This window comes from Saccopteryx bilineata, chromosome 1 (assembly GCF_036850765.1).
Source record: "Saccopteryx bilineata isolate mSacBil1 chromosome 1, mSacBil1_pri_phased_curated, whole genome shotgun sequence".
NCBI lineage: Eukaryota > Metazoa > Chordata > Mammalia > Chiroptera > Emballonuridae > Saccopteryx > Saccopteryx bilineata.
Window position 1 is genome coordinate 16,769,285 of NC_089490.1, and position 22,111 is coordinate 16,791,395.

Sequence of the window (22,111 nt, forward strand, 5' to 3'; positions counted from 1 at the left end):
TCGGGGCAGGAGTCCAGTCACTCTGAGGTCCTTCCCCTGGTGTGGAGTTTTCCTCCCATCACCTTGACTTGCACACATTCAGGACCCTGGGGATTTTTTCTACTCGGGACTCTATCTGAGACCATTGGGGACTTTCTGATGGCTCACATACAACTCTCTGAGGGTTTTTGCCGAAGTCATTGATTAGGAGCTCTCAGGGCCTGAACTGGCAGTTGCAAACTTGGAAATTTTATCTATGATTTAACAATTCAGTAAAATGGCCGTAGCAGCAGGGCCCCGGGGTTCCGCTGTTAGCAGTTCCTCATGCGGACCAGTGTTTCCTCCGCCTGCAGTTTTTCCTTCTCAGGTTGGAGCCTTGACAAACACCCCCTTCAAGTTTAATAGTCTATGTACAGTTCTCACTTTGGGGAGCGTTATAAAGCTCTTAGTTTACATGTCCTCACCTCACTGCAATAACATGATACAGATTTTCATTATTTTATTATTATGATGATTATTATTTTTTGAGAGAGGCAGGGAGAGACAGGAACATGGAGCTGCTCCTATATGTGCCCTGACTGGAGAATCAAACCAGTAACCTCTGTGCTCCAGGACTACAGTTCAGTAGACCAACCAGGGCTTAATTATGTTTCTTTTTTTGTCAGAGGAGACAGGAAGAGAGAGAGAAGGGGTGGGGCATCCACTTGTTGCTCCACTCAGTTGTGCACTCATTGGCTGTTTCCTGTGTGTGCCCCGCTGGGGTTGGGGGAGGGTCCAACCCAGAGATGCTTGTTTGAAGGTGGAGGGAAGGCATTCTGCACTGGGAGGGGGGAAAACGGGTCGCGGTGGAGTCTAACATAAAATTGGAACTAATTTTGACATCATCAAAACAATGACTCTGGGGAGCAGCTGTTCTTTAGTGTTCTAAGGAGAGTTCCAAGTTTTCCATAATTCTCTGGTGAATCTGTGTGTTGCATAAAAAGAGGGGGCTGTGTTGGTTAAATTTAGTGAGTAGACAGTCTTCCTCCATTCGTCACTCTCCAGCTTGGTAATGGATAATAACTCCCCTCTGTTGCGTCAGGTTTGGGCTCATTACCCTGACCTGCAGGTCTGTCTGCATTCCAGTCCTGGGCCGCCACCTGGGCACATCGTTCCAGCCGCTCACCAGAGGTGGCCCTCTGCTGCCGGGCACGCGTACCGCGGCCTCCTAGATGAGTCCGCGAGCTGGGCGGCCAGCCCTCGCCCTCGCCCGGCCCACGGTGCTTCTGCCGCCTTCCAGGGAGACCAGCGTCTGTTTCCTTCTTCACTTCCGTTCTTCCCAGAACGTCTTCCTCGGGCTTATCGTCTGTTACATTTTGACAGTTAATTATACCCACTATCACATTGCCCTTTCTTCTTTTTTTCTAAGTCTTATTTTCTCAACGAGGTTAAAACTTCTTGAAAAGACATGGATTTTAATATTTTCCTATTGTGTCCCACAGGACTCATTCCACAGTTCAATAAAAACTAATTGAAGTAATCCAATATTCCAGATTCTAGCAAAGCCTCTTGCTTTTGAGTTTCCAGATGAGTGGTTGTGTCCCGCTGGTTTTGAGTCTATCCTGTTAGCATTCCAAGGTGATACTTCAGAGTTGTTTTTTTTTTACTGTCACTTGGAGAGATCAGTGAGTACAAAACAAAACAAAAAAAGCAAGAAAGTGAAATAAATTTATTTGTGAAAGAAAAGACATCCATCAAGATTCTTTTTTCTCCCTAAGATGAGTTAAACAGTCTACGATGTTAGTCAACCAACCGAAAAAGTAAATGCTTTAAATGAAAATTGATAGCAAGTGACAGAGTGAAGCAAATCTCAGCATTTGGGGCAATTTTTGAAGATCACGTTTTAAGGAGCAACTGATTGTAATTGGTCGGCGCTAATGAGGGTTTCCACAGAGCCAACTGATGCTGCCTCACTAATTGGAAGGAAAGAATTTTTCTTCATTCAGTCTTCTAATTGAACAGTATATTTAAAAAATGAAGTCAAACATAGGTGAAGCTATTTTAGATTTGATTCTCTTTTTTTTAATGAGAGAACATTTGCATTTCACCCATAAGTGGTTAGCATTCTTCTCTTTGAAGACCTCAAGATAAGAAGAAATTCCAGGAACTCAAGGGTTAGCTGAATGCATTTTCACATTAAGATTCCACAGACCCTCTGAACCCACCTTTGCTTCTAGAATAACCTGGAAGAAGCTCAGGTCAATGTTTCTGGGATCTACTCAAGAAATTCAAAACCCTATGTCAGCCTTGGAATTGATACCACCCTCTCCCCCAGACGGTGAGAGGAAAAGTACCTTTCATTCTGATAATGATCAGCTCGTGTTCAGTGGACAGCCATAATCCTTACCCCAAGATCAGGTACAAAAAGGAAGACAGAAGCGGGAGACATCGTTCGCCCTCAAGTCTCAAAATCTGGGCATAGGACCAGATATTCAGGATGAGACAGCTAGAAACAGTCATCAAGGCAACATGGCAGTGGAGACCATGAGGCAGAGAGCCATCAAGAGAAACAGACAGTGCCTGACCTGTGGTGGCACAGTGAATAAAGCGTCAACATGGAAATGCTGAGGTCGCCGGTTCGAAGCCCTGGGCTTGCCTGGTCAAGGCACATATGGGAGTTGATGCTTCTAGCTCCTCCCCCCTTCTCTCTCTCTGTCTCTCCTCTCTCTCTCTCTCTCTCTCTGTCTCTCCCTCTCCTCTCTAAAATGAATAAATAAATAAATAATTAAAATAAAAAAAAAGAGAGAGAGAAACAGACAGCATTAAGAGCCAGCGCTCCCCTTCCTGCACCTGGGACAGCAGCCCGTGTCTCTCCTCCCATCCAGGCCGCACCTCTGCTCCTCGCCCTCCGTGTGTTCACGGTGGAAGGTGACGCTACACAGTTCCTGAGCTGATACGTCTCCCGAGTTAAGTCCAGAGTAGGGTCGACACCAATAGCAGTTCTGAACCCCGAGTCCAAGTTCCTGGGAGAAGGAATCTGGTCGGCTCCCTTTGCACCGCCCTTCCACCTTTGATGGAATTAGCTAAGGGACAGGGGTGGTCATACCTTACAAACGTCTGATGCCTGACAACCCGACCTAAAGCAGAAATGGAAGAAATGGAAGTAGATGGTTTGAAAGTTGTGTGTTTGCCTTCGGTGTTATCTCTGAGAGCTGGCTATCTGCACCCAAATTAATTTTCATGGTTTGCTTAGCATTTTTAAAGCATATCCCGAAAATCAGTAATTAAAATCTTTGTGCTTTTTTAAAAATTTTATTTTATTGTATGTGACAGAGACAGAGAAAGTCAGAGAGAGGGGATAAGGACAGACAGACAGGAAGGGAGAGAGATGAGAAGCATCAATTCTTTGTTGCAGCACCTTAGTTGTTCATTGATTGTTTTCTCATATGTGCCTTGACCGGGAGGCTCCAGCAGACCGAGTGACCCCTTGCTCAAGCTAGAGACCTTGGGCTTAAGCTGGAGAGCCTTGATCAAACCAGATGAGCCCGCGCTCAAGCCGGCGACCTCGGAGTCTCAAATCTGGGTCCTCAACATCATAGTCCAACGTTCTATCCACTTTGCTACCGCCTGATCAGGCAGAACCTTTGTGCTTTCTGAATTTCTTCTCTGACCTGTCCATGAACTTGTCCAAACTATATAAAATTCAATTAGATTCTTATAAATGGTGGTGTTTTTTTCAGATTCAAAAGCATGAAGCAGCTGTAGAAAGGATTGGCCTAGTTTGTAAAAAGAACATGTTTGTGTGTGTATGTGCGCGTGCGTGTGTTGGGCTGAGGAAGGCAGAAGAGACAAAGAATAGAGTACATTTAGAAGTAGAGAAGTATAATTATATCTTCCCGGAGTTACATAAAGAGTCTACTCTCCACATGGGTCCGCTCCTCAGGTGGCCAGGGCAGAGGCCCAGGAGCTAATCAGTGGACGGTCCTTAGACAGACTGATTGTGTGCTGGGGCCAGGGAAGCTGATGGTAACATTCGAGCTCATCTGTGTGGCTGGCTAGGTGATTAGGGCCTGGAACTATCTGTTCTACCATAACGTACCTTCAAAACGGTCTCCCGAACATCAGGGCAATTGAATCACTTCGTCTGAGACCAGTTTGATTATTATGTGCAATTTGGCAATTGGAAACAGCCAGTGTTTCCCAGGGCAGGACAAACGCAGGCAAAGGGAAAATTTTAAGACAGAAAGACGTGTCATGTTTTACGATAAAAATATTTATAGTTTTCAATTGAAATTGCAAAATTACAAAGTGAAACCAGCAGGGTTCTAAATGCTCTCAAGTGCTAAAGTTATTTAATTTGAAAAACAAAAATTCAAAGCCTTACATTTAACATGTGAAACTTCCAAGAGTCCAATTTAGAATAAATGAATTAATTCAACAGACATTTAATGAGCACCTACTGCGTTTGTGTTTTGAGTCGGCAACGGAGACCAAGACTTCTCCCTAATCCCCAGAGCTCCAATTCAGCAAACAGTTGGAGACCTGTTCCTGTAAACCGTCTTGGCTACAGAGCCAAGGAATAGTGTATTGAATGGTTAATATATCCAAAATTATTCTATTACGTATGCTGTTCTGTGATGTCAATTTTGTTTGATATCATGCCTTAATTTTACTTACTTTATATTTTAATATAATAATAATAAGAAGAAGGAGTCACCTGCATACAATTGTAAAATCTCACTATTTTTCTTTGATGTTTTTAAGGAGCGCCGCAAATTTGGTCCCTTAGGGTGGAATATTCCCTATGAATTCAATTCTGCTGACTTCACGGCCAGTGTTCAGTTTATTCAGAACCACCTCGATGAATGCGATATTAAAAAAGTAAGTGAATTTGTTTCTTTTTTCTCTTTTTATTTTTATTTTTTATTTTTCCGAAGTGAGAAGGGAGGAAGGCAGATAGACTCCCGCATGCACTCGACCGAGATCCACCCGGCATGCCCACCAGGGGGTGATGCTCTGCCCATCTGGGGTGCTGCTCGGCTGCAACCAGAGCCATTCTAGCGCCTGAGGCAGAGGCCATGGATCCATCCTCAGTGCCCGGGCCAACTTTGCTCCAGTGGAGCCTTGGCTGCGGGAGGGGAAGAGAGAGACAGAGAGGAAGGAGAGGGGGAGGGGTGGAGAAGCAGATGGCGCTTCTCCTGTGTGCCCTGGCTGGGAATCGAACCTGGGACACCCACACACCGGCCGTTGCTCTACCTCTGAGCCAACCTGTGAGGGCCTCTTTTTATTGCTGTTCTTAATCAAGGTTCTAGAGCCATTTTCCATCTGATGTGCAGTGACCGTGCTGAGGTCCCCCTCCCTGAGAGGTGAGCGCTCACCCCATTGGCTGTTTGGCGGTCCAGACCTTCCCACTCAGCCCTCTGCCCGAGGAGTGCGTTCGGCCTCTGTGTCTCTCACTTGTCCCCCCATCTCCTCTCTCCCCCCTACACGCACACGTGCACTCCGCCTTCCTCATATCACACCCAGGTGCCAAAGTGCACTTCAGGAGAATGCACACTTGAAACTAACTCTTCTCCCTTCCACTCACTCACGCTGCCTCAGAAGTGCAGATGTCGCCTCCCAGCCCACGGGGAACCTCTTCTTCACCTAAAGTCACATCTTAACAGACGTTTAAGTGGACGCCTATAAACAGCAACAATTTCAGATAATGGTCACTGGTCGCTGTAGAGCACCTCGCAGTTCTCAGCACATCAGTGTGGCTCCCCCTTTACTGATGAGGTGATGGACAAAAGAGAATAAGGGCCTTCCTCAAGGCCACAGAACTAAGAGTGCGACCTGGTGGTCCTTTCACAGGTGTTATAATGGGCTGGGAGCTGCCTGACCAGGTGGTGGTACAGCGGATAGAGCATCAAACTGGGACGTGGAGGATCCAGGTACAAAACCCTGAGGTTGCCAGCTTGAACACGGGTTTATCTGGTTTGAGCAAAGCTCACCAGCTTAAGCCCAAGGTCACTGGCTCGAGCAAGGGGTCACTCGCTCTGCTGTAGCCCCACGGTCAAGACACATATGAGAAAGCAATCAATGAACAACTAAGGTGCCACAATGAAGAATTGATGTTTCTCATCTCTCTTCTTTCCTGTCTGTCTGTCCCTATCTATGCCTCTCTCTGACTCTCTGTCTCTGTCACAAAAAATAAAAAACAAAATACAAAATAAAGGGCCAGGGGCTGTTTCTTCTCTGACCTGGTGCAAGTGTCTGAGCCTCTCAGAGCCTGTTTCCTCGTCTGTGAAATGGCCTTGGCTTCTGTGAAGAAGAGACGGGCTAGGACTTGTGACAGCGCCGTGTGTGCGCACAGTGGGGCTCGCTAACACCAGTCTCCCGCTCTCTCCTCCCAGTAGATCTTGAAGCAAACTGTGGAGACTTGGTGTCAGTGGGGACGGCGAGCCAGGATGAGCTTTTGTCTGGGCAGGTGGGAAATCTAGGATCAAATCATCATATTTCTTGAACTTACAAAGGGATAATATATAAATTGACTATGACATTTTCGATGAAAATTTATATTACATGGGCTCCTATTTTGTGATTCTTTATCATCTTGATATATACGCATAACAGTTCTCTTGAAACAGTTGCTTTGAAATGCCACAACACTGAAAAAGAAAAGTTTTAACCAAGAGAAGATCAAGAAAAATCAACCCTCCTGACCTCTCCTCCTACCTCAATTGTATCAAAGTGATTTTTAAATAAAAACATAATGTCTGAAATGTATTGCTAGTATAAAATTGCTATGGAAGTTAATAAATACTTTAGTTGCAGCTCCCAGAATGAGACACAAAAGGATTTCATTGTAGAAAAACCTCGTGCATGAGTAACTTTCTAGCGGTTCTCATACTGATTCAGAAGATGCGTTGCTAAGAAGGCACGTTAGTGGGTGACTGCCCGGTTTTTCTTTTCTTCACTCAATGCCACATGCGTCCCCCCCCTACCGACGTGGCATTGCAGGTGATCACATCCACAGGTGAAAACTGGGATGTTTTCCTCTATTTTTAAATAATCAGTGAACAACACATTCACGGATGTTGAGTGTTGTTGGTTTTTCTTCAGTGAACAGGCCGCAGCCGCTCCAGTCAGGCAATTCAAAGGAGCCGTTAATGGAACATAATGAGAATTCCAGTGCGATTGAGCTGGTGCTTCCCCTTCCAGACCTCTCCTCTGAGAAAGCCCTGAAATGTTTAGCAGTATCTGCTTGGGTCGACCGAGAGTAATTCTTTTGTCTGTCTCACACCAGGGCGTGTCCTGGAGCACGGTTCGGTACATGATTGGCGAAGTACAGTACGGAGGCCGAGTGACAGACGACTTTGATAAACGTCTACTTAATTGCTTCGCTAGAGTAAGTCAGTTGTGGGGCGGGGCACGGGGAGAAGGTACGGAGACACATTTTACTGCCTTATCCTTTTAAATAAAAAAAATTTTTTTTTTGTAATAGGTAAGCTAAACTTAGAGGGAAAAGTAAGTATAGAGCCAAACTGTTGCAAAGAATCGGCCAACGAAACAAAATGAAAACCAAAACCCCAGACCACAGCCGCTGGCAACCCGCTGTGGTCCATGTATCTTCTCCTGCGTGGACGGCGGGCAGCTCAGCTCGCTGCTGCTCGCACCCGGGGCCGGCCCTCCCTCCTCCGGGAGACGGTGGACGTCATTTCTCTGCTTCCTTCCCTGAAATCACGCAAAGCGATGTCAAGCCCCAAAATAAGCGATTGGAAGATGAACCATAATTTGAGTTTTCTCATCTTTTTCCATTAGGAAAGACAATTGGAAATTGATGGAGTGTTTGTTGTTTTCTCTGTGCCCAGTAAAGCCCACATCTATCACACTGGTAAACGTTGCCCAGAGAGCATTACTCCTTAGCAATTATGGCTTTGGCACCAAGGCGGAGGGTTTAAATAACCCACCCGACTCAGACTCCTTTTAAAGTCTGCGCACGTTAAAGACGCAATCTACATTACCTAAGTGGGAGGAAATCAGAGGTGTATTTTATGGTTACTTGAATTCTATATATTAGAGTCTATATTGGTAATTCAGTGTTTCAATGATTTTTCCCCCCCTAAACAAAATCAAAAGCTCAACAAAATAAAAAAGCACAAGTTCTGGGGGTATTTTGGTAAACTGGGGTTGACCAGAAAACTGATTTTTTCTTCAAGCCTTGCTTTTACAAGTTTTCCTTAAGGCCGCATGTGGAGAAAGGGTCTGTGCAGTCAGGAGCCCGGCTCTGGGAGGTTAGACTGTGGAGAGAGGGTCTGTGCAGTCAGGAGCCCGGCTCTGGGAGGTTAGACTGTGGAGAAAGGGTCTGTGCAGTCAGGAGCCCGGCCCTGGGAGGTTAGACTGTGGAGAGAGGGTCTGTGCAGTCAGGAGTCCGGCCCTGGGAGGTTAGACTGTGGAGAAAGGGTCTGCGCAGTCAGGAGCCCGGCTCTGGGAGGTTAGACTGTGGAGAAAGGGTCTGCGCAGTCAGGAGCCCGGCCCTGGGCAGTTAGACTGTGGAGAGAGGGTCTGTGCAGTCAGGAGCCCGGCTCTGGGAGGTTAGACTGTGGAGAGAGGGTCTGTGCAGTCAGGAGCCCGGCTCTGGGAGGTTAGACTGTGGAGAGAGGGTCTGTGCAGTCAGGAGCCCGGCTCTGGGAGGTTAGACTGTGGAGAAAGGGTCTGTGCAGTCAGGAGCCCGGCTCTGGGAGGTTAGACTGTGGAGAGAGGGTCTGTGCAGTCAGGAGCCCGGCCCTGGGAGGTTAGACTGTGGAGAAAGGGTCTGTGCAGTCAGGAGCCCGGCTCTGGGAGGTTAGACTGTGGAGAGAGGGTCTGTGCAGTCAGGAGCCCGGCTCTGGGAGGTTAGACTGTGGAGAAAAGGTCTGTGCAGTCAGGAGCCCGGCTCTGGGAGGTTAGACTGTGGAGAGAGGGTCTGTGCAGTCAGGAGCCCGGCTCTGGGAGGTTAGACTGTGGAGAGAGGGTCTGTGCAGTCAGGAGCCCGGCCCTGGGCGGTTAGACTGTGGAGAGAGGGTCTGTGCAGTCAGGAGCCCGGCCCTGGGAGGTTAAACTGGCACAGACCTCCTGGAAGGCAGCTGGGCACACAATGTACTGAAATTATGTGTCCCGGGTAGGCATATCCCAGAGTTTTTCCAGAAAGAGTCCACAAATGGATGTGAATGCAGATGTTATGGTGGTATGTGTGGGGGAAGTTGCTGGCAACCTAGGAGCCCGTCATGGGGGAACGGATGAGTTCGATGTCGTGGGCGCCTGTTGTGGGATCCGGGGCAGCGCTCAGAAGAAATGGCCCGTGCAACCTCGTGCACAGATCTTTAGAAATTTACTGTTGAGTGCGGAGCTTAATGAAATCAAATGAGATCTATGCAGCAATACATGCTTATTTCACAAGGATAAACACATATTCAAGGACATATGTCAAGTTCATTCACACAGATGGTCTCAGAGGCAGGGAGACTGGGCGTGAATATCAGGGCTGGATGGGGGAAGTTTTAAGATAAAGGGGCCGAGACTTGTGAGAATAACAAGATAAAGAAATATGATAAACTCACCTTGTATCTGAGGTTCAAAGGAGAAATTTAAAAAAAAAGATATCTCAATCTCAGCCTCAGTCTTACCTTCTAACCAGCAGACCTAACCCCTTTGTTACCGCCTCACCCTGACCACATTATCTAGTATTGCCCGAGTGAGAATCAGTTTAATTGCATTTCAGTGCCTTCAAACTGGATCCTTCATTCCTATGACTTTCAACTTGGGGCTAACCTTTGAACCCCTGTTTGTCTTCCTTACTTTCAGCATATTATGGTGTGTCTCTCCTAAACTCAGTGATGGTAGAACCTTACTTCTTGCCTTTGGAGTATGACTGTTTATCTCTGTGAGGTACCTTCTAGAATTCCCAAAAGTTATTTCATGTAGACTTCATGCTCTGTATCTGACTGTACTTCCAAAATGTCCTCCAGTTTGGGTGAAAGCCAGCTATTTATGTGCCTATAAATAAAGTAATAGAGAACAGGAAGAAACTTCAATGTGCTTTTGTGGAGACATGTCACCTGACAACACAAAACTTACTGTGGCCATTTGTTGCGTACGTGCCAAAGACCCGTGGCCTTCACCTCCGGGTCATCCACATCACTAAAAACGTGACCTTTCTGATGAATGACCATGACCAAAGCACTGTTCTCTTTAATAACTTCCAGCTGTTCCCCGTTGCTTAAATTAACACCGGTCAGACCCTGACACCCATGGCCATCCGTAATATGGCCTCACTTTCCCCTTTCCTGTCCTCTCTCACCCCCGCACTATGTTTCCTAGAGACTTCTTCGCGTACTTGACCTACCTTCCATCTTGCATTAGTTATCCTGTGTCTTTGTCTGTGTGCTCTCCCCATCGCAAGTCCCACTGTCAAAATCCTGTCCTTCGAGGTTCACTGCCCAAATCGTCTCCTAGATAAAGCCTTGCCTGACACCGCTCTGGCTGTTCTTTCTTCCTGCTTTACGCCTCTTCAGTACTCTGCTTCTTTTAACTTCCTCTGCACTTTGTATAATGGTTCTTATGTAATAGGCTTGGCCCCGTACTGGGTCACAGCTCCTGGAAGGAAAGGACTGTGTGTGTCTCCTCTTTGCATTCTGTTCCCTTTCTGAGCTCAGAGCCTTGTGCACAGAAGTTGAATAGGATAGAAGTGCAGCGAGTAATGCAAAAAAGAGAACGTGTACAGAGGGTGTTTCATAAGCAGAGCAATCACTGGACCAAAAAGTGCTGGAAGAAGGATATGGTGGAAAGATACCGGCGAAGGTGTGGTTAGCCAGAATAAGACACGGTCCCCACCTCTTTCCACGTCCAGTCCCCCGAGTGATTCAGACGTCCTGCCTGCGTTTCTGCTTCTCCTGTCTTCTCATTATTTCCCTTCCGATGGGGAAAATTGCTCTGTTAGATAGCAAAGTCAGTGCCTCAAATCTGGCTCATAGACATTCAGCATGATTTTTTTTCCTCCTCAGAATAGGTCTATTCACACCAAGTATATATTTGTTCTCTCGCTGTTACATTACAGCTAATCAGTTCATATGGAATGAGAAAAGGATGTCCTTAGGGCTGACAATAAGACAGTTGGATACATTTGCTTCTTGTAGCCAAGGACAGAACTTAATTAACAGAGGGTGCTCTCTAGCCCAGGGTGGGAAGGGTGAGGTTTGGGAGAAGTTTCCCTGGCCCAGTGCCGGCTCAGTGCTGCTGTGAGCCACAGTGAGCACAGACCTAGCCCCCTGGCACGAGCCCCGCTTGGGGGAGCAGGGCAGCATTGAAGATGCCAGATACTGTTCTGTGCGTGTGTGGTTGTTGCCATTCCTCTTCAAAAGAAGGCCCGAGGGCTGTCCAGTTACTAGATCAGAGAGTGGACTTGCGAGGCTGCCTCTGCCATCTCCAGTGTTAGCAAATAACCTTCCAGGCTGTTGCAGGGAGGCTGGGGCTTCCTTGTTTTTGTGTGCGGCCTCTCTCTGTGCTCACTGTTCTATCAGTGGTTGAGATTAGGTGCTTCAACCTCAATATTAAAAGCTATTAAAAAGGCAATAAGGTAACCCTCTCTCTTTTACAGTAGCAGTTTTCATTTAGGTGCTTATCGATTTCATTTTTATTTTCTCTCCCATATAGGTGTGGTTCAGTGAGAAGATGTTTGAACCGTCGTTCTGTTTTTATACTGGATATAAAATCCCCGTGTGCAAAACCCTGGACCAGTACTTCGAGTACATCCAGTCGCTGCCCTCCCTGGACAACCCCGAGGTCTTTGGGCTTCACCCAAACGCCGATATCACGTACGTTCCTGGCATTTTCTAAACTTGGAGTCGTTTCTAACCCAGCCTGGCAAAGACTGTGCATTTCATTTTCTCTCTTAATCTCTCTCCTTTCCCACTTTTTACTTTATTGTGAAAAATAGTGTCACTTTCTGTCTCCCAATTACGGCTCTGCCACATCTTGGCTGCTCTCCCCTCACTAAATCCTGATGCGCTGGAGCTTATGACAACGTTAAGGCTTTAATTTACGCATTGATGACTCCTCTGTCGTGTCATAAAACCAGAAGGTGTTATTGGTGCTGATGCTCTCCGCTGATGGGACAGGAGTCTCCTAGCTCCTCGCCTCTTACCTTAAAAAAAAAGTCATTACATATAGTGGTGGTACGCGGAATCTAATCTGGCCCAGGGTAGAGGGGGGAGGATGCAGAAATGCGTTTCTGCTTGGGCTTCTGTGTCCTGTCCCTCTGCTTCCTGGCTCCCCTGCACCCTTCTGTGGCTCACTGCAGGTGAGTGGTGTGGCGCATTCAGGCATATGGGCGCAGGCCCAAGTGTGCAAGGCGGTGCGCACAGGAGCACGGTGGGGGCCCGGGTGGGCAGGGTGGTGCGCGCAGGAGCACAGTGCAGGCCCGGGTGGCCAGGGCGGTGTGCGCAGGCGCAGGAGCATGGTGCAGGCCCCGGTGGCCAGGGCGGTGCGCGCAGGAACACGGTGCAGGCTCAGGTGGGCAGGGTGGTGCGCGCAGGAGCACGGTGCAGGCCCGGGTGGCCAGGGCGGTGTGCGCAGGCGCAGGAGCATGGTGCAGGCCCGGGTGGCCAGGGCGGTGCGCGCAGGAGCACGGTGCGGGCCCGGGTGTGCAGGGCGGTGCGCGCAGGAACACGGTGCCGGCCAGGGTGGCCAGGGCGGTGCGCACAGGAGCATGGTGCAGGCCCGGGTGTGCAGGGCGGTGCGCGCAGGAGCACGGTGCAGGCGCGAGTGGCCAGGGCGGTGCATGCAGGAGCACGGTGCAGGCCCGAGTGGCCAGGGCGGTGCGCGCAGGAACACGGTGCAGGCGCGAAGCCTGGGAGAAGGTTGGTACCCAGCTCCACTTCAGGCCCTGCTGCACTCATGGGGCAGGAGCACGAGTAAAGGGACAGGACATGTATGCAGTTCCCAAGCCTCTTTTAGGACCCTGCGTTTGGATGAGGTCCCATCCCTCATCTCCCTGGAAGTTCTCACCTGACTAACAGGCCCACTGGCTCCACAGGAGGACCCCGGCTCAGAATCTCCTCTGGGTGGTCGTTGCCTCTGGCCCACGGATGAAGAACAAGATCTGTGTCTAGGAGAGTGGTTTCAGGAAACAGAAAGAAACCAAGACTCCTCCGGCAGATCAGCTGTAATGGCTGAGGCGTAGTGCGGTGCGCCTCCCTCCAGCCGCTGGCCTGCAGCCGTGGAGGATGCCTCGCCGCTCTGCCCTTGCCAGGCAGCCCCAGAGGCCCCGTGTGCTCCCACCCCTGAACATGCACCTCGTCCCTTCTCGAGGCTTGGCCTCCTGGCCTCTTTGTCGGCCACTCGTGTTGATTCTAACTTCCACGTTTCCTCTTGTCTCTCTCCGTGTTCTTTTCATCTTCAAAGATGCGAGTGGGACTCCAAAGACGCGGGAATGTGTAACACCCCTGCAGGCCCTGTGGGAGAACCCGAGGGCTCTTCGGTGGCCCCTCTAGCTGCTACATTTGAAGAGTTAAAGCTGTCAGGAAGTTAGCTGGAGACAAGGAAAAAGTGAAGAGATAAAAATTCCTCAGGGACTCGTTTGTGAATCAACTCAAACATTATCTGAAAGAAAACAGAGAAATAGTTTTGCTTTAGCCGAAACTTTAAAAATGTGAGACCACATCACTCCTCCACCTAGAAACCTCGGAAGGCTCCCGTTTTACTCCAAGTCAATGTGAAAGGCTAACGGTGACCTACAGGTGCCCTACAAGGCCCGATAATTCCATCACCCCACCCCTCGCCGGTGGCCGCCAGCTCCAGCCCCCGCTGGCTTCCTGTCACTCGGGCCAGGTGGCTCTCACCACAGGATACTTGCACTTCCTGGCAAGCCCTTCCGCCCAGATGTCAGCTGTGGCTCACCTTTTCACCTCTTCTGAGCTTTGCTTAAATGTTAAGGAAGCCTTCCCTGGCTGCCCTAGTTAAAAACCGCAAACCACTCCCCAGCCCCACCTCAGACTCCATCCTCCTTGTCTGCTTTTACTCTATAGCTTTTACCATCAACAGACATACTCTGTATTTACTGATTTGTTTGCTAGCGCCTGGCTGTCATCGTTTAATGTAAGCTCCATTATGTTGAAACTGTTGTCTGTTTTTACCTCTGCTCCTCCAGTGATAACCTGATGCTCAGTGGGAATATTTGTTGAATCCAAACGCCATACTGAATTCTTCCAGGTTGTGGAGAGTCTAATGAATGGGGTAGTCTATAGGGAGATCTCATGAGTTCATGCGAGTGGGCAGAAAATGGCCAATGGGTTTTAATGCACTTGTACACTAGCAGTGGACGTGGTACCCATATGAGGGCTCTGAACTTTGATTCCATCCTTGGCAAGAGCCCGAGGCATCACGAGAGCCGGTTCCTATAGATCTGATCCTGACCTGTGCCACGCGATCCTACCTAGGAGGGCATACAGCAAGGCTGACACGTCTCAGCCTGACTTACGGGGGTGGCGTGCCTACGCCTGCATTACCCTGGGCAGTTTCACCAGCTCTCAAGAGAGGTAAACCCAAGCTCGAAAGAGCCCAAAGCAAGGCGACTAAACTATAATTCACATGGGAAGCAATGGAGAGACAAAGTATTTTCCCCTAACTTTTATTTTGAGTTACTGCAAACCCTCGAAAAGTTGCAAGTACCCAGTAAACACTTATATATCCTTTACCAAGATTCACTGATTTTTAACATTTTGTTCCATTTGCCTTTTTCCCTCTATACTTAAACCTCTGTGTATTTATAGATCTACAGCTGGATCCATATATAAGCACATTTATTTCTGTGTGCGTGTGCGTGTGTACGCACATGCTTGCTTGTAGCCCCTGTCGGGGCAGACCTAGGAAATAAGTGATTTTCAAAACATCATAAACTAGTACTAATAATTCTTTTTATTTTATTTAAAAAAAATTTTTTTGTATTTTTCTTAATCTGGAAACGGGGAGAGACAGTCAGACAGACTCCTGCATGCGCCCGACCGGGATCCACCCGGCACGCCCACCAGGGGGTGACGCTCTGCCCCTCCGGGGCGTCGCTCTGTTGCGACCAGAGCCACTCTAGCGCCTGGGGCAGAGGCCAAGGAGCCATCCCCAGCGCCCGGGCCATCTTTGCTCCAGTGGAGCCTCGGCTGCGGGAGGGGAAGAGAGAGAGAGAGAGGAAGGAGAGGGGGAGGGGTGGAGAAGCAGATGGGCACTTCTCCTGTGTGCCCTGGCCGGGAATCGAACCCGGGGCTTCTGCACGCCAGGCTGACGCTCTACCACTGAGCAAACCGGCCAGGGCCAGTACTAATAATTCTAATTGCAGTGGTACACCACAGGGCTGTTCCTTATCTTCCCTTGTCCCATACTGACATCTCCTTTCTCCCATGGTGAGAATCCAATTCCCAGCAACTTCAACATATTTACTCGCTGGCTCTGAGTAAGCCCACCAGTGCCCCCACCACCACCACCAAATGTCCTACGTGCAGGTCAGGATTTCCTTGTTGTTCTCTTTGCCCTTAGAATAGATCCCACTGAGGGTGCACAGAGCACTATGTTCAAAAGTCACTCAGTTTTTAATTTTTGTGGGGGTTTTTTTTTGGGGGGTGGTTATGCTATCCATCGATATATAGCTACTTTCGTTTGTTTCTGTTTGTATCATATTTTAGTTTTTTCCCCCATCTTTTTTTATTTATTTATTATTATTTTTTTTTTGCATTTTTCTGAAGCTGGAAACAGGGAGAGACAGTCAGACAGACTCCCGCATGCGCCCGACCGGGATCCACCCGGCACGCCCACCAGGGGGCGACGCTCTGCCCACCAGGGGGCGATGCTCTGCCCATCCTGGGCGTCGCCATGTTGCGACCCTCCTGGGTGTCGCCATGTTGCGACCAGAGCCATTCTAGCGCCTGGGGCAGAGGCCACAGAGCCATCCCCAGCGCCCGGGCCATCTTTGCTCCAATGGAGCCTTGGCTGCGGGAGGGGAAGAGAGAGACAGAGAGGAAGGTGCGGCGGAGGGGTGGAGAAGCAAATGGGCGCTTCTCCTATGTGCCCTGGCCAGGAATCGAACCCGGGTCCTCCGCACGCTAGGCCGACGCTCTACCGCTGAGCCAACCGGCCAGGGCCCCCCCATCTTTTTGATCGTTTTAATTATGTGAAGCATGAACATGACTGAAAGTCACAACTAGTTACTAAGGTCTTCGAGACGTCTCATTCCCAACCCACTTCCTCCTCTCTTTGTGGGCAACCAGATGCATCAGTTTCTGTTTTATCTTCCTTGTGTTTCTTTTTTGCTTCGACATACATACAGATGTACACATATATTCTGTTTTTAATTAGTGTGACACAGGTTAACACATTTATACAGGTGGCAGGTGCCCAATTCTGCAATACATCTCTGTGCACCGTGCTATGTGTTCCCCACTCCCCAAGTCACGTTCTCGCCCGTCACCATTTACCCCCATACCCTCCTCCACCTGGTGCACGTCTCCTGATTACTCTTTCTGTCTTTCACAATGTTGCCGTACTATATATGTGTGTGTGTGTGTGTATATATATATATATACACACACACACACACACAGACACCATATAGATGTTATTTTGTGTCTTGCCTTTTCGCTTAACAGTGTATCTTAGAACCAGTCCGTACCAGCTTGTAGATGCCGTCCTCACTGCGTTCCCACGGCACGCTCCCCCACGGTTCACAATCACCATAGTTCCCGCATCCGTTCTCTGTGGGTGGCCATTTCCAGCTGTTTCCAGTACTCCGCTATCCCAAATGCAGTTCCTCAGTCAGTAACCTCATGCGTATGGTTTCTCAGTTGCAGCAGGCGTGTCCTCAGGGTCAGCTGGCGTGTGTTTTCAGATTGCTAGATGGAAGGTTAGTGAATGTTGCCAGTCCCTGTACACCGGCTGTGCTAGTGCTGTCACCGGCCCCGTGAGCCTGCCTCTTCCTTCCGTCTCGTCAGCAGAGTATTGGTGAAGTTTGGAATTTTCGTGAATATGCCCGGTGAGAAGTGGTTCCTCAGCACAGTTTTATGTTCTCTCATCTTGGCGAAATTGAGCACATTTTCCTGCGTTTAACGGCTGCTTAGGCTCACAGGCCACCCTGGAGACCCTGGGTGTGATGCTGCAGGCTGTCATTAGGAACGGGGACAGGGTGCAGAGCGAAGAGAGAAGCTGCAGGACGAGTCCCGAAAGGGGACTGAGGAGATGAAGTGAACACAGAGCAAGGGCTGGAGACCCTCTGCAGTTTCCCCTCACCGGCCGCTGCCACCTGCTGGGCGTGGCGGGCGGGGCAGCCCTTCCGTGTCTGTGGGCAGGTTTCTCTTCACTGCATCGGCCTCTTCTGTCTTTCTCCCAAACGAGACCGTGCAGACCTGGCAAGCTCTCATCACACGGAGTGAGGTCAAATAAAACGGCCCGGACCTCTGCCTCAAATGGCTTTTCTCCGACTTTCTGTCGGAGATGACGAGCTGGCCTGTGAGACCCGTGGCCCTCCCCTCTGATTTCTCCTCGTTCTCAGCATCCCACTCGGTCTGTCGCAGGGTCTTCTCCACCCGCCCTGCTCTCCTCTTCCCGGAGACCCCGGCCCCTTCCTGCTCCCTGCTAAGGCAGTCGGCTCTGCTCCACAGCTCTGTGTTCAGTTATTTCCTCGGCCTCTGGGAGAGTTTTGTCCTAGGTCTGATCCTTCTCTCTTCTGGGCTCTGAAATACCTGGTGACCAGAAGCCGGGCCTCACTCCTCCTGGGGAGTGCCTTCCTGCAGGGCTGTGCCCCAGCCCCTCGCTGTTCCCTCACCAGCCACCAGGAGGCAGTAAGCAATAACGGACGCAGCTTCCCGGCTGAAACCTAACCCTGTCTTCTTCTCCCGTATACACCACCTTCCCACTCCACCACGGGTAACTCTCCACATTCTGTGTGGACCAGAAAAAGTCACCAAAGCTTCCTCTGTCGTTTCTGGTCTGGGAGATGGGGTGAGGGCGGGGTTGGGAACAGGAGTGTGTTTGAGGAGCAGTTAGAGTCCTGTCTGGGGCGTACTGAGTTAGGACAGCCTGTGAGATGCACCTGGGTGCCCAGGGGTCAGGTTGGACTGCGTTTGTGCAGAAGCAACAGTTGAAGACAGGAGAGCGGATGGACTTTCTGAGACACTGGCTAAGCCTATGTGACTGTCACAGCTAGAGGGACCCTTATTAATTTGTCTGACTCCCCATGCCGTGCAGAAGCACTCCTGCTTCCTGATAGACTCAGGGGCTGTAACTGGACCCTGGTGGAGAGCCTGTCCTGCTTATCAGTCTGCACACTGACAAATTAGAGAGCAGAGGGAGGTTGGGGCAGGGGGTCCACACGTCTCTCCCCTCCGTCCTTGCTTAAGAATGCAAATCCTCGAAGTAGAGGAGGAAAATCAAGCTGAATCCATGCTGTAAAATAAGTACAATATCTGCCGAGAGCTTAGATACCTTGGTGACAGGAACCAGAAAAATGCATCGTGTAATCATTAGGCATAGTTTAAATGGTTTTATTATCAAGATTTATAAGGTACCAAGGACACTGCAGATTCAACTATCTCAGTGTCAAAAACAGTTATGTGTTTTCACTTGTTTTCTCATTAACAGTGATATCTATTTTTCTACCTTCTAAAATTCATCAAATGTCTTATTACAGCTTTTCTATTCATTTCTATGCATTTTGAATTTAATTGTATTTCTTTTTGCATTAGCTGACACTGCTGAGTTTCAGATGTAAAAAAAGTTGTGCTAATGCACATGATTCATGTACAAAGGTGTGTGTGTGTGTGTAAATCTAGGCTGATTTGGATATGATAACGCACTAATATCTTGTTAGATGGTTAATCACTTATTTTCGAGACAGTTCTCTTTTCCACTTGTTTTGCATTTATGTGATCTTTGACCATACAACAGAGGTGACCTAGATGACTCCCCAAAACCACACCGAGCTACAAGACCATTACACCATTATGAGCTTCCTCTCACGTGTACTTCAGGAGAAATTTCTTCTAGAAGTGACTCGGGAGCAAAGCGAATGGAGCACTGCTGTTCTCTCTCTTCACCGCAGAGCATGTATCTGTGGGGGCTGTTCTCCTGAAGGCCCCTGGGTTTTCGAGGCGTGTAGAGATATTTGCGGTCCTCCATTAGGGCTAGTTAAGTAGACCTCTGCCTTTTCTATCTTTGCACGAGTAGAGTCATACCGAGAAGAAGAACTGGGGTAGGAGTCATGCACCCCTGGCGTTCGGTGCCGGGTGTGTGCGGCGGGGGGCGGAGGGGGGTGACCTGGGCGGCTTGTCCAGCCTCATGCAAAGCGGGCCAGCTTTCCAGGGACCCTCCCCCACAGCTGCGCCTTGAGGACTGTTTCCAAATCACCTCAAAAAATTAATCAAATGACCCGCTGTGAAAGTGGTTTCTGAGGGGTGATCCAGTGGCAGCAGCCTCTTCACGGGCCCCTCCTGGGAGTGCTGGCGAACGTGGCCGTGCGGCGAGGGCGGGGCGGCTGTGTCCCCGTGTCCGCAGCGGCCGGCGTGTGCTGCTGGCTCCCAGCCCCGGGTGCAGAGCCTTCCCGACAGGAGTCAAGCTGGGGGTGAGCCGCCAGGGCGCCCGAGAATCCCAGGTTCGGGGTTGTCCCCCGTTTTTGTATGTGGTTGGAACAGGTAGGAAAAATAAACTATGATTTCCTTAGTGGGAATGGAAATTTACTGTGGTTTTCGTCTCTTTGACCTTTAAAGACCTGATATATATTTATATATAAATAATCTGTGTATGTGGAAGGGTGCCAGGAAACAGGGAAATAGTGGTGATAATATACTTTTACCACAAGAAGAAACAAATAATTAATTTTTCATGCCCTTTAAATATTGGAGAATTGCTCTCCTTTATAGTTGAGGTTTAATTAAATTCAAGCCAGTTGGCCTCAGTTCAGCAAACAAATATTTATTGAGAACTTACTCTTTAGCCAACTTGGGGATTAGTAAGACACAGCCCTTGCCCTTGGAGCTCATCAGTTTTTAGAGAAAATAAATGAATAGCAAATAGTTATGTAAGACAATACAGTTATCTCTTAAATCAGCGCGTGCGCGCGCGCGCGCGCACGCACACACACACACACGTTGTTAGGAGAACAAAGGCAGAGGGGCTATAAATTTCAACTTAGGGCTGAAAGTAAGCTGGTGAGTGAGAGAGGCCACATCTGAGCGGTACCTTCACAGAGAGCAGGGTTCTCAGGCCGGGGAAGGGCTGGGCTGGGCAAGGAGGACGGAGACAAGGAGAGGGGAGGGTGACGGGCAGGAAGGGTGTGCACGCAAGTCACATCTGCAAGCTGTGTGCCTGGAATACCTACCATTAAAAAATAAGACACACAGCCTGACCTGTGGTGGCGCAGTGGATCAAGCATCGACCTGGAATGCTGAGGTCACCGGTTCAAAACCCTGGGCTTGCCTGGTCAAGGCACATATGGGAGTTGATGTTTCCTGCTCCTCCCTCCCTTCTCTTTCTCTGTGTCTCACTTCTCTGAAATGAATAAATAAAAATAATTAAAAAAAATAAGACACACAGAGGCAGACTTAATGGCGGGGGCACCGGGCATGCGCCCTGGGCCCTGACTTTTGAAGCACCCTGCAAAACCCCAACTTCACACTTTTTTTTCTAATGACACTAAGTTTGGTTTCATACGTGCAATTTTATGTGAATTGTCAGTCCAGCCATGACAAATCTGTTACGGGGTCCTCGAACGGGAAAAGGTATGGAATTAAATAAATGATAGACAGAGAATTAAAGATATATACATAAAGATGGGCTCGGGAGGACCACACGGCGAGCAGTCTCTACTGCTCCTAAGCCGATGCAATGGAGGCCCCCAGAAGCGCATCTGTCTTTATTCAGGGAAAAAACATGGTCCATTAGCAATTCAGTTGTTTCCAAGACAACTCAAAGACAACCCTCACCATACCATTTAGATCTAACTTTACACCAATAAGAAACTAGCTTCCAGCCTCTTCCGGAGAACATGGGTGGGATAAGCAATAATCAGGTATAGCTCTTTGTTAACTGGGCAGGTGAGATGGGTAGTTAGGCCCAGCACCTGTCCCCTGGATATAAAAACACCCTGTTTATATTTCGATCCCCAACAATGAATAGTACATAATATTTTTTATTTATTTACAAACATGGTTGGGAGGCCTGAAGATGGCAGCAGAGTAGGCAGATGCACAGACTCCCAGCTCACACCACCGAACTGGATTATAAACTAATTTATGAACAATCAGCGTGAAAAACCAAATCTGGACTACAAGAACAGCTCTCAAAAACGAAGGAGCAAAGAAGAAGCCACAACAAACCTGGTAGGGAGCTCCTGAATCTCCCCTGCTTACAGGAATGGGGGGGGGTGAGGCTGAGAGCCCAGAAGGGATCTCACTCCAGGGAAAAGAGCAGAAAATACTGCTCACAGCCATTTGCCTGGTGACCAGGGAATGAGGGGTGTTGAAAGGGCCAGCTTGTTTTCTAAAAAGAAAGGGGGAGAGAGAGAGATGGATGGTGAGGGGCAGAGGAAAGCAGAGGATGACCTGAAAAGCTGACTCATTCAGTGCTGGAATTGGCCATTGCTGGGGGAAGGGCTGATCCTTCCACAAAAGAGAATACAAAGTGCTTCCAGGTCACAGAGATACAGACATCTCTCCAGTTCCAATCAGCACAACAAGGCACAGCTGAAAACAAGAAGTGGGGAGGAGGGGCAGTAACTCAGGTCTCCATGGAGATCTGAGATACACCTCCCCCTACTGAAGCTGAGAAAGCAACCCGCCCCCAGAGAGATTAACTGGCAGAGCTCAGGTTACACCCACTGCATTCCTGGATACAGTTTCAAATGAGCCCCCTGCTGAGATCAGCAAACAAGACAATCACCTGTTAAGAAAACAAACAAATCAAGACTTCAAAGCGGCCCAAATCTGAAAGTGGATTACAAATAATAGCTGATGCCAACCTAAGAAGACCTAGAAATAACACAATTGGAAACTGGAGGCAGATAACACCAGCCTAGACTCAACCAGCTCTACAAAGAAAACACCCAAATACATAGATATGAAAAGACAGAGAAGTGCAATCCAAATGAAACCACAAGAGAAAC

General features: G+C 48.9%; 1 protein-coding gene across 1 annotated transcript in view; it reads left to right on the plus strand.

Moving 5' to 3' along the window:
• DNAH8 (dynein axonemal heavy chain 8) overlaps positions 1-22,111 on the plus strand; it is a 297,942-nt gene that overhangs the window by 242,204 nt on the left and 33,627 nt on the right. The window contains exons 82-84 of the mRNA XM_066252925.1: positions 4,723-4,839; positions 7,247-7,348; positions 11,632-11,792. Coding sequence (XP_066109022.1) covers positions 4,723-4,839; positions 7,247-7,348; positions 11,632-11,792 — 380 coding nt within the window. The remainder of the gene's footprint in view (positions 1-4,722; positions 4,840-7,246; positions 7,349-11,631; positions 11,793-22,111) is intronic.